We start from the raw sequence: 16,278 nt of genomic DNA, 5'->3' as shown, positions 1-16,278 counted from the left end.
CTGAACTTTGTACCACAAGGAATGCAAAGTACTGTATATGCAATAGGAAAATGCCTTCATTAGATAGGAAAATGCCTTCATTAATTGTTTAAAAACATACCATTCTGGTGCATTGTTGAAAAATGCCATTGCTGCTCTACAACTTTTCATAGTCAGACTTACAAGGATTTTCTGTAATTCTAGATTAGGAAAATCACTGAAAGAACAAAAACGATAACAACAAAAACCAGAATTATTTCATGTTTGAATGCTGCAGTGTTAATAGATTCAATAGAAGATGCCTATAAAGGTCTAATTTTACACTCTGCATCAAATATTTGTAGGAAGTTATTTGTTTGTTACACTTTTTTGTTGCCCATCTCGCCTAGTACTTCCAAAATCAACCCCAACCAAAACGTTCATACAATATAGAATCTTTTATAGAAGAATCCATCTGTTATTGGAAGGAACAGAGTTTAAACTTCCCACTGAAAGCACTAACGGTGATGTTAAAATGTTTTTGATACATTACTGGAGCTGTACATGCATGTCAACCCACCCCTTGCACAGTCCAGTTCCCTTCCCCTCACCATCCAGGGTTGACAAGCTGCAAAAGTTGGACACTGCTGCATTATATGAAGACAAGACAAATTCAAGAGGTCCATGATATCTGGAAAAATTCATTAGAGCCCAAAACAAGGTGGCTAAATGACAGGAGCTTACAAGCAGGAGTTTACAAGAACTCAGGGAAACAATTATTGAAAAAAAGTCATGTAGAAGTTATGTCAATCATATTATGAAAAGCTGAAAATAACTGACTAAGGATCAAGCGGCATGCTTTAGTTCCACTAGGTCTTGGACTGAAACATTCTCCCCAATTCTAATCTTTCACAAAATATATATATATGGAGAGAGATGAAATGCTATTAAGGTTATAATGAATTAAAAAATATCCTTTCTTCTTTTGGCTGGATAATCAGGAAAGGGTTACACTCAACAAGTGTGAGCTTCGGGTTTCTAAAGAAAGCATACTTGAATTTTTTTGTATGTATAATAAATGTCCCAGTAACCATTTCAACCGACTATTGTCAGTCTCTTAGACTTGAAATACATTATATCCTTTGATCTGTGTAGACTGTGATACAATACAATGCGCTTTTCAGTTACCCAGAAGAAAAAAGGATACAAATTGCTAAAAGTTTACAAAATATTACACCAAACAAAAATAAAACTGAAAAAGTAAAAGTAAAAACAGTGGGAGAAAGTGGAAGGCATCAATTCTTTCCTTTTTTTAATTAAAAGGTTATTTTATTTATAGTACAATTAAAAATATGACATATACAAAACAGTGCAACATAATACAAACAGATGAAAGATAAAAGGGGACACCCCCCCCAGTCATCGCAGAAGGATACCATCGGTCAATGGTATCGAACGCTGCTGAGAGGTCAAGAAGCACCAGGATAGAGGACTGACCCCAATTCCGGGCATGCCAGAGATCATCTATCAGCATGACTAAAGCAGTTTCTGTGCTATAACCAGGTCTGAAGCCAGATTGAAATGGGTCTACATAATCTGTTTCATCCAAGGAGTGTAAGACTTGGAGTGCCATCACTTTCTCTATAACCTTAGAAACATAGAAACATAGAAGACTGACGGCAGAAAAAGACCTCATGGTCCATCTAGTCTGCCCTTATACTATTTCCTGTATTTTATCTTACAATGGATATATGTTTATCCCAGGCATGTTTAAATTCAGTTACTGTGGATTTACCAACCATGTCAGCTGGAAGTTTGTTCCAAGGATCTACTACTCTTTCAGTGAAATAATATTTTCTCACGTTGCTTTTGATCTTTCCCCCAACTAACTTCAGATTGTGTCCCCTTGTTCTTGTGTTCACTTTCCTATTAAAAACACTTCCATCCTGAACCTTATTTAACCCTTTAACATATTTAAATGTTTCGATCGTGTCCCCCCTTTTCCTTCTGTCCTCCAGACTATACAGATTGAGTTCATGAAGTCTTTCCTGATACGTTTTATGCTTAAGACCTTCCACCGTTTTTGTAGCCCGTCTTTGGACCCATTCAATTTTGTCAATATCTTTTTGTAGGTGAGGTCTCCAGAACTAAACAAAGTATTCCAAATGTGGTCTCACCAGCGCTCTATATAAGAGGATCACAATCTCCCTCTTCCTGCTTGTTATACCTCTAGCTATGCAGCCAAGCATCCTACTTGCTTTTCCTACCGCCCGACCACACTGCTCACCCATTTTGAGACTGTCAGAAATCACTACCCCTAAATCCTTTTCTTCTGAAGTTTTTGCTAACACAGAACTGCCAATACAATACCCAGATTGAGGATTCCTTTTCCCCAAGTGCACTATTTTACATTTGGAAACATTAAACTACAGTTTCCATTGCTTTAACCATTTATCTAGTAAAGCTAAATCATTTACCATATTACAGACTCCTCCAGGAATATCAACCCCTCCAGGAATATAACCTTGCCCACAAAGGGCAGGTTGGAGACTGGACGATAGTTGTTCAACACAACTGGATCCAGGGAGGGCTTCTTGAGGAGGGGCCTCACAACTGCTTCTTTTATGTTTTTTTTTTCTTCTTAAAGTTTGTTGTTGTTTTTGTTATTTGTGTTCAATAAAAATTTAAAAATTAAAAAATATATATAATGCCTGATTTCCTGGACACACCTGCACAATACTGGAGGGAGTTCCATGCTGTCTTCCATAACGTCTTCCACATTGCAAAAGAGAAGCCATTTCAAAACTCGTTCTTTTAGTGTATAAGTTACATTTCCTTCCCAATCATTCTGAAGTGATCCAATTTTCAAAGTTTCTGGTATTTCCAAAGCTGTCATTGCTGAAGCTAAACACTGTACAGCAAAACTAACAAATAATAACAATAAGTACAAACACTTAACTTACAGCTGTAATATTCATATAACATCACTAATGTGTGAATTCAGGTGCCAATATTTTTCCCCATGGCCTAAACCACACCAAGTTTAATTAAGATTTCACCAATCAGAATTGGAATGGTAACTAGAATTTCAAATGGGCTTGTAGAATCTAATTAAAAACATATCTGATCAATAAATAAAGAATGGTTAGATACCCAAATTATTCAGAACACCAGATGAGCACATGCTTATTATTCTAGGATGGCTAGTAGAAGTTACAATAATGCTAAAATCACTCTCCATTTGTACCAGTACTTATGCTAAACAGAACTAATGATTGAAAACAATTTACTAAATATAAAATTTAGAAATTTTAATTAAATTTCTAATGCTTGTAGTGCAAGGGCAGATCATTTAATAACGTTACGTGTTTTGAATTACATCTGTCATAATATTTTATCATTGGCCAGAACAAAAAGAGTTGGAACCTCTAGAGGAGATGAGTTGCTTAAGCTAGTTTACTACTTTACAATTAATATACAATTTAATAATACAATATCAAAAAAAATCATTTTACCTTGATGGCTTGTATACAGAACCTGCAAATATCTTCCAAATTTCCCTGTCCATTGTTATTAAATTTTTTTGAAATAGGACTCCAAGCAATTCAAAGCTTTCTATTTCAGTTTGTCGAAAGTTTAGACTTCGATCTACCAGAGACCAAATTTTGGACCATGTTCGTTGCAGTTCAGACTTCTGTGTGATATTGAGGTCTATTTTTTGGCTTTGACACAGAGCAACCTTTTTAAGACATCTTAACACGTAAGGGGTCCGTTCTCCTCGACGTTGCTTATGTAATAATTGGTAAAGTATATTAAGTAAATTAGTCAGCTCATTGTCAGGAAGGCTCCTTGGGTACTTGGATACTAATCTGGTGGTAATCTGCAACCTTGAAAACAAAATACCAATTATTAACAGTACATTAATAGTTTGAGGAAATAACTTTGTTTTTCTTTACATTTACCACGGTATGACATCAAAGCTATTCTGTGATTTTTGCAAGTGTTCTTGAATCACTTCCCAGCCTAATTCAATTCTTCTACGTTTGGATGGTCCTTCTCCATCTCCATCTTCTTGCTGAGTAACTGCATATGATTGGGTTACCTCTAAGACTTTGGTGTCTTCAGTAAATACCTTATTTTTAAAAAGACATTTAAAGAATTAAAGAATTAACATATTTTACACATTTTACATATTTTAAAAAGACATTTAAAGAATTAAAGAATTAACATATTTTACAACAGATATGCAGTACAAAAAAAATATAAGACCACGAAATAGGCAATCCATTGCTACTAGGTAAACCCCATCTCTAAAATAATAGTGGCAAATTTAAATTCCCATGATTTTGCAGTAAACTAAAAAAAATATTATTAAGTTTCAACAAGGCTTAACAAATCAATTTTGCCCCTAAAGTTGAAAATTTCACCTCTCATTAACAATGGAATATCATCAACCACATGCTCTGGAACCTCTGAAGACTTTTCTTTTTAATCAGTTAAGAAAAAAGTTTGCCCAAATGTGAAGATCAAGCAGGCATATCTCCTTTCTATTGCCCTGGTGTGGTACTCTGTTAAGATTACACAAAAACCCAACTTAGAATCACCACATGAAAGTATATACTGTAGTGACAGCTTACCTGATGGCAAGTATCAGTCATTAACTCAACCAGGTTGTCTTTTAGTACAATACTGTGAGCGCCTGAAGAATATTTTCTTCGGTTGCGAATATGAGTTACCTCATTAGCTAACAGATCATATAGGTTGCATAAAGCAGTTTGCCATTTTGCTGAGCTGTATGACCCTGTTTATACAAGAATTGGAAAAAATAATTTTGTAAAAAAAAAGATATGAATTTAAGAGTTCGTTATTAATTAGCAACACATAAAATGTCTGTTAAAATAATTAAACAAAAAACTTAAATACTTAAGCAGGCAATACTGTGAAAAATTATGACATACAAAAATAGATACGGACAGTCCCAAATCAATTCTGGATCAAGCTGGATTCCTGGTAATTAAATGTAGAGCGAGCCCATTCAGTGTAATGGTTAAGGCATCAAGCTAAAGATTGAGAGATTGTGAGTTCTAGTCATGCCTTAGGTGGCCTAAGGCCAGTCATTGCCTCTCAGCTCAAGGAAGTGGCAAACTACTTCCAAAGTCTTGCCAAGAAATCTACAGGGACTTAGAGAAAGACAGATCACTGCATAGATGGTTTTTATTTATTTATTTTTATTTATTATTTAGATTTGTATGCCGCCCCTCTCCGCAGACTCGGGGCGGCTCACAACAAAACACAACAAATCGTAACAAATCCAAATAAATTTAAATATTTAAAAAGTTTAAAAAGAACCCCAATATACTAACACACACACACACACAAACATACCATGCATAAATTGTACATGCCCGTGGGAGGTGTTTTAGTTCCTCCATGCCTGACGGCAAAGGTGGGTTTTAAGGAGTTTACGGAAGGCAGGGAGAGTAGGGGCAGTTCTAATCTCCGGGGGGAGTTGGTTCCAGAGGGTCGGGGCCGCCACAGAAAAGGCTCTTCCCCTGGGGCCCGCCAACCGACATTGTTTAGTTGATGGGACCCGGAGAAGGCCCACTCTGTGGGACCTAATCGGTCGCTGGGATTCGTGCGGCAGGAGGTGGTCTCGGAGATATTCTGGTCCAGTGCCATGAAGGGCTTTAAAGGTCATAACCAACACTTTGAATTGTGACCGGAAATTGATCGGCAGCCAATGCAGACTGCGGAGTGATGGCGAAACATGGGCATACCTAGGTAAGCCCATGACTGCTCTCGCAGCTGCATTTTGCACGATCTGAAGTTTCCGAACACTTTTCAAAGGTAGCCCCATGTAGAGAGCATTACAGCAGTCGAACCTCGAGGTGATGAGGGCATGAGTGACTGTGAGCAATGAGTCCCGGTCCAGATAGGGCCACAACTTGTGCACCAGGCGAACCTGGACAAACGCCCCGCTCGCCACAGCTGAAAGATGGTTCTCTAAAGTGAGCTGTGGATCGAGGAGGACGCCCAAGTTGCGGACCCTTTCCGAGGGGGTCAATAATTCCCCCCCCAGGGTAATGGACGGACAGATGGAATTGTCCTTGGGAGGCAAAACCCACAGCCACTCCGTCTTATCCGGGTTGAGTTTGAGTCTGTTGACACCCATCCAGGCCCCAACAGCCTCCAGACACCGGCACATCACTTACACTGCTTCGTTGATTGGACAAGGGGTGGAGATGTAAAGCTGGGTATCATCAGCATACTGATGATACCTCACCCCATGCCCTTGGATGATCTCACCCAGATATCTCATGTAGATATTAAATAGCATATTTAATTTAAAAAGCATAGCTTTTTTTCAGAATACTTTCCATTTTAATCTGATGATTTCCTGATTATCTCTTTTACAAAACATTGATCAGGCCCACCAAACAAGTGGAACAGGTTGACCCCAAATCCTCCGAAACATTTTCAGTGCCAAAATACAAAAATTACATAAAGACCTTTGTTATTTCAAAGCTTTCTATGTACCTTCTTCCTGAGTTTTTGCTCCATTTGGATGATGAACACAAATCTGACACTGAACAAATTGAATGATCTGCTCCTTCAAAGCCTCTTTTGGTTTGTACTGAGCCCATAGAAAAAGCACAGTTGATAGAATTTCCTCTCCTGTTTTGCAAACTTGCATGCGGTAATTCATTGCATAAAAGGGGAGAAACACATTAATGGCTGCAAAAATGTGTTCAAGGCCTGCAAGATTTCTTTCTTGCCTACAATAGAAATAAAGCCAAATTTTATCAGATGCTAAAGAATCCAATTGTAGGATCTATGATTAAGCTTGGAAGTACAATATATTTTGTTTCCCTTTCTCTATAGTAGCATACATCCTGACAATTATTACTTTAAAAGCAGCATGAGCACCATAAAGCTTTAGAAAATATTAGTTATTGAAATTTGCTACTGATAGATCAGCAATTTCAAATAATTCCATAGCTGTCTGGTCAATTTTTATTGTCAGGAAAAGAAAAGTGCCTTTAGATTATGACGATAGAACTCACTAAATGTAATACATTCCACGTTTCAGACATTAAACATTATATTATCTCCTGAATTCAGAAGCTTTTTATAAACAAGCAGCTGTCAAGACTACAATTCAGATGGATAGAGAAAGCCATGTACATACCTACTTCTTTACTTATCTGTTATGCTTATCTATCAATACCTCTGCACATTCATAAATGTCTATACCTACTATTTATCTTACTTACCATTCCTATTTTATTTTCTTCAATAAAATACATTGTATATAGATATGTAAATAAGAAATATAATGAAATGGGCTATGCTCTTTAAAAGACTATTATGGCGTATACTTATTTTTAATCTGTAAAAATTAATACACTTTTTAAAAAAAATACTACAATTCTTCATGAGTAGAAGCAAATTTTAAAACTTTTTCATAAAAAGTTCCAATTTTTAAATTTTAAATTTGGCCACAATAGAAACAGGAGGGGGAAAATAGTTACACAAACTGGAAACATTTCACCCATCATAATGATACAGAAAATATTTAAATGATAAAAAGAGCTCATCAGTTAGCAGATTAATGAAAAATTAAGTTCAAAAGATGTTTAGTAGGGTATCATTTTACATTCAAATTTAACTCGACAAAAGAAAATGTTATTTACCTTGCACGTTGTATAACTTTTGAGAAGACGTTCAAAATATCTGAATTGAACTTGTCAGTTTGGAAACAGAGGCCTCTAGTTAATGTATAGATTATTCTACCCACCAAAACTTTGTTAACATTGCCAGAAGGATTGAGAAACATTTTGAAGTACAGATTTTGAAGATCTAGAGAAGCAATCAAATTCATTGAGATTATAAATAATTGACAATGTAACTGAACAGTTTGCATGCTTTCACCTATTCATTTTTGTATGTCACAAATCAATTTCCTTTGAACGCATTTTATTTTATTTTATTTATATTTAGAGGAGTTACAGGAACAAATCTAGTGATACTGCAATGGTACTATAATTTGGGGCCATACATATTTCAGTTGTTTGAAAGGAATTTTAGGAAGTAGCACACCCAGCAACTTTTATTTGAGCAAAGGAATATTTTTCCAAGTTTATAATAAAGTCAGTTCAATTAATAAAACCAGATTAAAATCTAATTAACAAGAAAAGTTTATCAACAAGAAAATGTTATTGTTTGGGATGTGTAATACAGTACTTTGGATGCAAAAGTATACAACTTTCAAGTCTCTTAAGGCATAGAAACTCTATCCTTGATACTACCAAAGCACCTTTCCTACTTTGAATAAGAAATAGTTGCAGTTACCCAAGTATCATCATACTTAAATGTAACTTTAGGTGTAACTTAAAAATTAATAACATAGAAGCAATATTTATTAATTTAATAAATCAAATTAAGCAGAACTCTCAGGAAATATAAAAATATGATTTGGAAAAGAATGCCATTCAGTGAGAGACAATTAACAGACAATAAGTACAGTGTTCCCTCGATTTTCGCGGGTTCCAACTTCGCGAAAAGTCTATACCACGGTTTTTCAAACTACTTCGCGTTTTTCCCCCCTATACCACGGTTTTTTCTGCCCGATGACGTCATATGTCATCGCCAAACTTTCGTCCACCTTTAATAAATATTTTTTTAATAAACTTTAATAAATAAACATGGTGAGTAATAATCTAAATGGTTGCTAAGGGAATGGGAAATCGCAATTTAGGGGTTTAAAGTGTAAAGCCGCCCCGAGTTTTCGGAGAGGGGCGGCATATAAATCCAATAAAACTTGAAACTAAAACTTGAAAGGGAAGGCTTGTGATACTGTTCATAGCCAAAAATAGTGTATTTACTTCCGCATCTCTACTTCGCAGAAATTCGACTTTCGCAGGCGGTCTCGGAACGCATCCCCCGCGAAAAGTGAGGGAACACTGTATTCTGTTTTTGATTGGTAGAAAATTGATCTCCCCAAGCAGTAAGTTAGGACGTTATAATATTCAGACTTTGCCCTCCGTATATTAGTGATAGTTCAATAGTACTTTATGGAAGTCTAAGTTATATTGCCTCAATTTTATATAAGAGATTATCCAAATAGAGAGTGGCCTAGCGCCTGGATTCTTTTCTTTAGCCTTGGATTTTGAGGACCCCAGCTTCTGCTACCCTTCTGACATCTATGATCATTACACCAATAAAGGAGAAATTTGCAAAAATTGCAGAAAATGCACATTTAAGGTCTTGACAGTAATCCTGATTCGTTTTAATTGAGGCAGCCCTGTATTTTTTTGTATGACACATATTTTTTTCTGGGCTAGTGCAAAAATTCAGGAGCACTTGATCCTAAACATTTTGCACAAGTATAGTCAATATTAAACAAGAGTCACATTTACAAACCTAACCACTGTTGTGGAGATATTTCACACCAATATTTCCTCTCTTTGAGAATGTCCTTAAGTAATATGCTGTTACAATCGGCCCCACAAATAGCATATCTTGATGACTCATTTATTGTGTTTCTTACATAATCCAGAAGCTCTTTACAATTTATTCTGGGGGCTCCTGTGTAGACGGAAAAGATATAGTGAGCTTTTAGCAAAAGAGAAATAGTTTATTTGCAATTTACATCTGAAAAGATTCACTATACGTATCTGCAACGCTTAAAAGAATAATGTTCTTTAGATATATAATGATATATAGGTGTATATTATTTCATGAAATGAAAATATGACATCATGTCTAAAATCTATTCATATTCCCCAAACAAAATAAAAACAATAATTTTTGCAAACTGTGTATCTGTGTATAATTCTTGGTTTCATAGTTTTATTGTCTTAAGATTTTTTAAATGTTTAATATTTAACCTTAAAAACAAATAAATGACAATCTAGACCAGTGGTGGCGAACCTTTTTTCCTCTGGTACCAAAAAATTGACTCAACCTTCCATCCTTCTGAGGTGGGTAAAATGAGGACCCGGATTGTGAGAGCAATATGCTGGCTGTGTTAAAAAGTGCTATTGCTAACATGTTGTAAGCCGCCCTGAGTCTAAAGAGAAGGGCGGCATAAAAATTGAATAAATAAATAAATAAATAAATAAATAAATAAATAAATAAATAAATAAATAAAAAAAATAAAAGCGTGCTATCACGCATGCTCAAGTGCCCACACCCATAATGTAATGCCTGGCCCAGGAGGGCGAAAACAGATTCCTCCACCCCCGAAGGCCCTCTGGAGGCTGAAAACAGCCTATTTCCCAACTTCTGGTGGGCCCAGTAGGCTCGTGTTTCACCCTCCCCAGGCTCCAAAAGCTTCTCTGGAGCCTGGGGAGAGTGAAAATGCCATCCCTCATCTCCCTGGAGGCTCTCTGGAAGCCAAAAATGCCCCCCCAGAGCCTCTGTGTGAGCCAAAAATCAGCTGGCCGGCACACACATGCATGTTGGGGCTGAGCTAGGCAACAGCTTGTGCACCAGCAGATATGGCTCTACGTGCCACCTGTGACACCCGTGCCATAGGTTTGCCATCACTGATCTAGACATTCCAATTATCCAAACCGAGAAAACAGAATGCAAAATCAATTTGAATTTTATTTTAGTAACAATTACAAATTAATTTCCTCCTAACTATTGCCACCAATCTTCCTGCAAAACTATATTTTACCAAAGATTTAAAAACGGAGCAGCTCCCAACTACCAAAAAGCCAAGCATCCTTTGTTTTCCCATTTAATTTATTACAACAGCTTCTTAACTACAGGATTTTCATTATATCATCTTACTACCAACACAATATTCAAAGCAATTAACAGTCTAAAGCAGTGATGGGCTACCAAAATTTTTACTACCACACTGTGGGCGTGGCTTATGCATTTTGTTTCAACATCTTTCAGTGCAAATTGGGTGCTTCGGGGTGGAGCTCCAAATTTTGCTACCGGAACTGCATTCCTGACCGTTCCCGTAGGAGCCCATCACTGGTCTAAAGTAAAATATAAACAAGTATAAATCATTACAACTGATACAATCTCCATTATTTATTATTACCATATTCCCCAAAATAAGACATCCCCTGTTAATAAGCCCAATTGGGCTTTTGAATGCATGGCAATAAGGCCAAATTCAGGGCCTTATTCAGGGTTCAAAAAAAAAAAAGATAGGGTCTTATTTTCAGGGAAACTCAGGAGACAGAGTTTCAACAACTCTTTAAAGCCTCAAGCATTTCTACAAGATACTCACTTTTATTGGCACACATGATAAAATGCTTAACCAAACTACTGATCTGTTTCATCTTTTTCTCTCGTGTTGCTTGCGTTGTGGCAGAGGTACTTGGTTTTGCCAGTTTGACACTCTCAGCCTCTTTCTGAATATATTTCTGCAAAACCCTGCAAAACAATAAAAAAGATACTATCAATAGATACAGAAGCTATTTAGACAAAAACACAGTCACATATTTCAGTATACATTACTGTCCAAGACTGCCAGCTCCTTCGCTATCAAAATGTCATGTAATTCTCCACTGCCTGCACTTTGGCAAAGTAACAAATCCACCTGGATAACTAATTACACATAAAATAAGTGTCCTACTCACATTGCACCACATTTTTTAGGGTAAAGTATAGTTTTATACATGGCATTGTTAAAGTGTTGGCAAAAAAGTTGGCAATAAACCAGGGAATGTGACTAAGAAAACTGAGAGATGATCCACTAATCTGAATACAGGTAGTCCTTAACATATATCCATAATGGAGCCTGCCCATTACAGTTGCATGTCTTGAGAGTGGTTAAGCTAAATGGCCTCACTTAACAATCCTCACTTCCTATTCTCCCTGTTATGTCCATTAAATAATGGTGTCGATATTAAGTAAAGAATCAGCGTCTCTCAGTGTCCCTCCTGCTTGTTGGGTCCCCACAGGCTTTCTCCTCCCCTTATGGGTCCCCGAAGGCCTTTCCCCCTTCTCCCTTTGGTGCCCTGCAGGCATTAGACCTGATTCCCACCCAACACAGAATTAAATCACCTAATCTGTTCATTTGCGGAGGAACTGTTGGAAATAAAAATTGTGTGTTTAGACCCATTTACTGCATCTGAGGCTACCTGTCTTCGATTTATTTTCTATTTTAGTTTGTTTAGGTTTTTATTCCTTTTTGTTTTGATGTTTAATGTCTCTGTCTTTTATTGTATGCTGTCCATAATTCTTTGGGATCAAGTTAGGCTATAAAACTATTGTTGTCAATAATGAAGTTATCTAAATGATTGCTTCCAACTCTTATTATTTTATTATTTATTTATAAAGGCCAGAGGAGGTGGCTGTTTGTTTTGATATAAAATAAATATCTTACCTGAATAAAGCATCCCAGTTTATTTGTTTTTCATTTTTGGAATCAGAATTCCGATCCAGCTGCTGAACTATTTTTGGATCACAAATAAGACGCCTGAACTTGTCAATTTCCTTCTGTATTTGTACAGAAACACAATATATATATATATAATACTCCTTTACCACAAGGTCATATTTTTGAAAAAAGAATTAAGCTCACCTTTCTTTCTGTAGCTCTGTCACTTCCAAGCTGATTACAGCAAGTCAGCAGCTCATGAATTGCAAGACTCATGGTTCAACCAAGGTGTTGTGAATGCACACCCAATATAAACCTAAGTTTGTAAAATTAAAATTTGTAAGGTTAACAACAAAAGATAAGAACTTCACCGAATTAATCAATTTAAAATATTTGAGCTAGCAAAAGTATATCAAATACACTATTACCTTATTTATTATTATTATTATTATCATTATTATTATTATTATTATATTATTATTAATTAGATTTGTATGCCGCCCCTCTCCGTAGACTTGGGGCGGCTCACAGCAATAATACTTCCAAAATATACACCCTGCCAGGCCTGGAAGCCATCTTTTGACTTGGGCCTTCAGGCCTGCCACATTTACTGCTGTGGGAAATTGGGAGGGGAGATTGTATGGAGCCTGGGAGATATATAGTCACAACATTCCTTTCTCAGAAGTTCAAGGACATCTTGCCTTGTACCTGGGAGGCATCTCCAGTTGGGACAGTGCTGTGATTAGATCATGTGATGGACTCGTGGGTGTTGGGCAGAGACTTGAACTTTCCTTTGGGTGGGGAAATTCCTGGAAGCTTTCAAATTTGGGTTTCTCCAGATGTGCCAATATGACATATCTAATAAAATCTAGCTTTGAGGAAATCCAAGCCTCGGAATTTTTTTTGTTAGGAGTATTACTTGGAATCATGACATACCCATCTTTTTATTAAGTTGACTGTTCTTCAAACAGGAAAATATTAACCCCCATATTGTGATAACCCATTTCAGATAAATTAAATGATTAAAATAAATAATTTAAAATAAATATTTAAAATATTTTACCTACTACACAATTTCTTATGAATGATTATTTCTGGTTATTTGATAGATTGTGGAGAACAGACAACCCTAGATTTTTATCAACATTATTAAGAACCTTTTTTATATATAATAGTACAATTTGTATAAATGTGAGCATCTTTGAGGTTGTAATTAGAAATCCAACTCTTTAAAGGACCCTGATAAAGTTCTGTTGGTTGATGAAAGACTGGCTGGGCACAAATCCAATCTACAAAGGAAGTGTAGTGTCAAATTGATTTTTGTCTAGGAGAAACAAGTGAATTTAAGATAGCAAGGTAAGTTCCGGTTTGGCTGCCTCTCTCTACAGGTCCTCTGGTAATTTTAGCTACTGATATAGAGAATCGCTTTTTAAAGGAATTTCGGTTCTAAGACTGAAGTTCTACAAGTGCAAAATAAAACGGGGAAGCAAAGATATGGTCATAATGATGGTCAAAGAGATGGACAAGAGTCAGAAGAAGCCAAATAAAAGCAAAAAGTTTGGACCAAGTGACCTAAACAAAGCATATAGCTATTGCTATATGGCTTTCTGGGCTAAGTAAATCATTATTTAGGCATCAAAAATAGATAAATAATGCCTACATGCAATGGATTAATATGGAACTTTCATTCAAATGATCAATATGGTGTATTTGTTTACTTGGCAGAATAAGAGACAACAGAGACATCACTTGCCTAAAGCTCAGATAATCTGAAATAGGGTTTGCAAATCACAGTAAATCTTAACACACGTTATCTAATTTTGATTTAGCATAATATGTGAAGTTAATGAGTTTGATTTGTATAAGATTATTCAGTTTCAGGGGTCATGCAAATCTACAAATTGAAGTTTGGTATATCCTGGCATAGTTATGTGATTCCATAAAATGTGAACTCAATCTACAATTTAATCAAGGCAGATTATGGAACAGATGGGGTAGACAAAGGAGAATTGAAAAAGCAAGTAAAATCTAATTATTAAACACAATGGGAGGAAGAAAGTAAAGCATGCTTAATGTGGAAAATGTATGGATTGCTTCAAACATTTCTGAATGAGTTACTTCAGTACAATCTACTTTCTTCTCAAGAGAATTTCATAAACATACATTTTGAGTGAGGGATCCTTAGTGCCTTCTGAGCCTACTTGTCACAGTAGGGATACCTAGTTAGGGTAATGAAATATCTGCAAGAACATAAGCAAGCTCAGATCACTCATTTCAACCCTAAGCTACAAATATTCTCCTTTATTGGGTAACACATTGTATCATTTTTTTTTAAATATCAGCATTCATTTTTCTTTTTTCACCCTTTCCATGCTTCTTTTCCCTAGCATTGCAAGGAAATATGTAGCATGCCACCCTTTGCATAATTTAACCTTAAATCCCTGAAATTCAGCACTTTATATAGAAGTAAAGCTATCTAAAACATCCATGTTTCACTTGATCCCCAAGCCAGGGGATTTCCAAGCCCTGGAGTTTTTTGGCAAGTCCACCCCACACGCGCCCACCTTCCTAAAACTGAAAGAGAACAGCCCAACCAAGGTCGCCCAGATAAGGCGAGGACTAGAATTCACAGTCTCCAGTGTTCTAGGTTATTTTAATCGCAGGCATTCCCAATCATAAACCTATTGCTTTGATTAATAAAAAGAATGGTTTTCTGGGCTAAGTAAATCATTACTTAGGCATCAAAAATAGATAAATAATGCCTAAACTTACGATTATTTGAAGTGATTCTTCTGCAATTTAATCTTTCCCACTGCACAGAGTAAAAAGAGATTGAATTGTCCCAGGCTCTGCCTTCATGCAGTTCTAACCATCACTTTTACATGTTGGCTTACTTAGTGAAAAAACAAAAAATGCCTCTGGAAAGTTCTCTCCAATTGCCTCTCATCCCCAGTCAGAGCCAATAGGAATACAGATATGGTCACCTGTAAAACTACATTACCCAGAGTTCAATTTGACTACATTTCCCCTAATGCAATGTCTTAAAGCAATATGTCTTAATTCAAGCTAACTGTGATGACAGCGCACTAAGGCTGCATTACTATTAGTATTAGTTTTTATCATCATTCCTATCAACCATCTAGTCCCACTTATGACTATAACTTGTGCTTGTATCCTTACGCTTTATATTGTTTCCTGATTGCTTATTTGAACCCTATGACAATCATTAAGTGCTCATGATACAGCTGCATTACTATTAGTTTTTCTCATCATTCCTTTCACCCATCTCTTCCCACTGGACTGTATGACTGTAACTTGTTGCTTGTATCCTTACTATTTATATTGTTTCCTCATTGCTTATTTCTCACCTATGACAATCATTGTGCTTTACCTCATGATTCTTGACAAAGGTATATTTCCTTTTATGTGCACTGAGAGCATATGCACCAAAGACAAATTCCTTGTGTGCCCAATCACACATGGATAAAAAATTCTATTCTATTCTATTCTATAAAGACAAATTCCTTGTGTGCCCAAACAATTTTTACGACTGACCGGATGTTTTAATTCCCCTGAGGGGAGGGAGGGAGGGAGAGGGAGAGAGCAGGATGTCCAGGGGGAAAGCATTTTGAAATTCCCTGATATTCCCGACATTTCCCTGTAACTTGCAATCTAGTTAAGGCGCAGTCGCAGATCATACTAGGCAGCTAAAGCCGGCTAAAACGTGGAGAAATATTGGTAGCTGAGGAAGCACGTTGTTGCCACAGTTATGCTCATTTTTGCTTGACTCTGCCAGGCAGCATGAACCGTTGTTTTTTTTTTTACATTAGTTTTCCCTGACTTTTAAACATTGTAATACACTTTGTTTCTTTTTCCCTGATTTATTCCATTTTTTCATGAATTCCTGATAATTCCCTGATTTCCAGGTTTGCTGGATACAGAGAGAAAGGGAGAGAGAGAAAAAGGGAAAA

General features: G+C 36.4%; 1 protein-coding gene across 3 annotated transcripts in view; it reads right to left on the bottom strand.

The window, feature by feature from the left end:
* The window catches only part of ATM (ATM serine/threonine kinase), an 85,682-nt gene that overhangs the window by 68,767 nt on the left and 637 nt on the right, over positions 1 to 16,278 (bottom strand). For 2 of the 3 annotated variants that reach the window (XM_070749733.1, XM_070749735.1), the window contains exons 1-12: positions 15,080 to 15,203; positions 12,512 to 12,623; positions 12,314 to 12,426; positions 11,213 to 11,358; positions 9,382 to 9,546; positions 7,653 to 7,818; positions 6,496 to 6,734; positions 4,596 to 4,759; positions 3,921 to 4,090; positions 3,474 to 3,845; positions 2,688 to 2,882; positions 101 to 196 (exon numbers count right to left, since the gene is read on the bottom strand). In XM_070749733.1, the coding sequence (XP_070605834.1) occupies positions 101 to 196; positions 2,688 to 2,882; positions 3,474 to 3,845; positions 3,921 to 4,090; positions 4,596 to 4,759; positions 6,496 to 6,734; positions 7,653 to 7,818; positions 9,382 to 9,546; positions 11,213 to 11,358; positions 12,314 to 12,426; positions 12,512 to 12,583 (1,898 nt within the window). In that variant the 5' untranslated portion in view covers positions 12,584 to 12,623; positions 15,080 to 15,203. Of the gene's footprint in view, positions 1 to 100; positions 197 to 2,687; positions 2,883 to 3,473; positions 3,846 to 3,920; positions 4,091 to 4,595; positions 4,760 to 6,495; positions 6,735 to 7,652; positions 7,819 to 9,381; positions 9,547 to 11,212; positions 11,359 to 12,313; positions 12,427 to 12,511; positions 12,624 to 15,079; positions 15,204 to 16,278 lie in introns of those variants that run through there. The other variant, XM_070749734.1, reaches the window with a different exon arrangement.

This window comes from Erythrolamprus reginae, chromosome 4 (assembly GCF_031021105.1).
Source record: "Erythrolamprus reginae isolate rEryReg1 chromosome 4, rEryReg1.hap1, whole genome shotgun sequence".
NCBI lineage: Eukaryota > Metazoa > Chordata > Lepidosauria > Squamata > Dipsadidae > Erythrolamprus > Erythrolamprus reginae.
The sequence above is the reverse complement of the archived record's forward strand: the minus strand, read 5'-3'. Positions and strand labels throughout refer to the sequence as shown.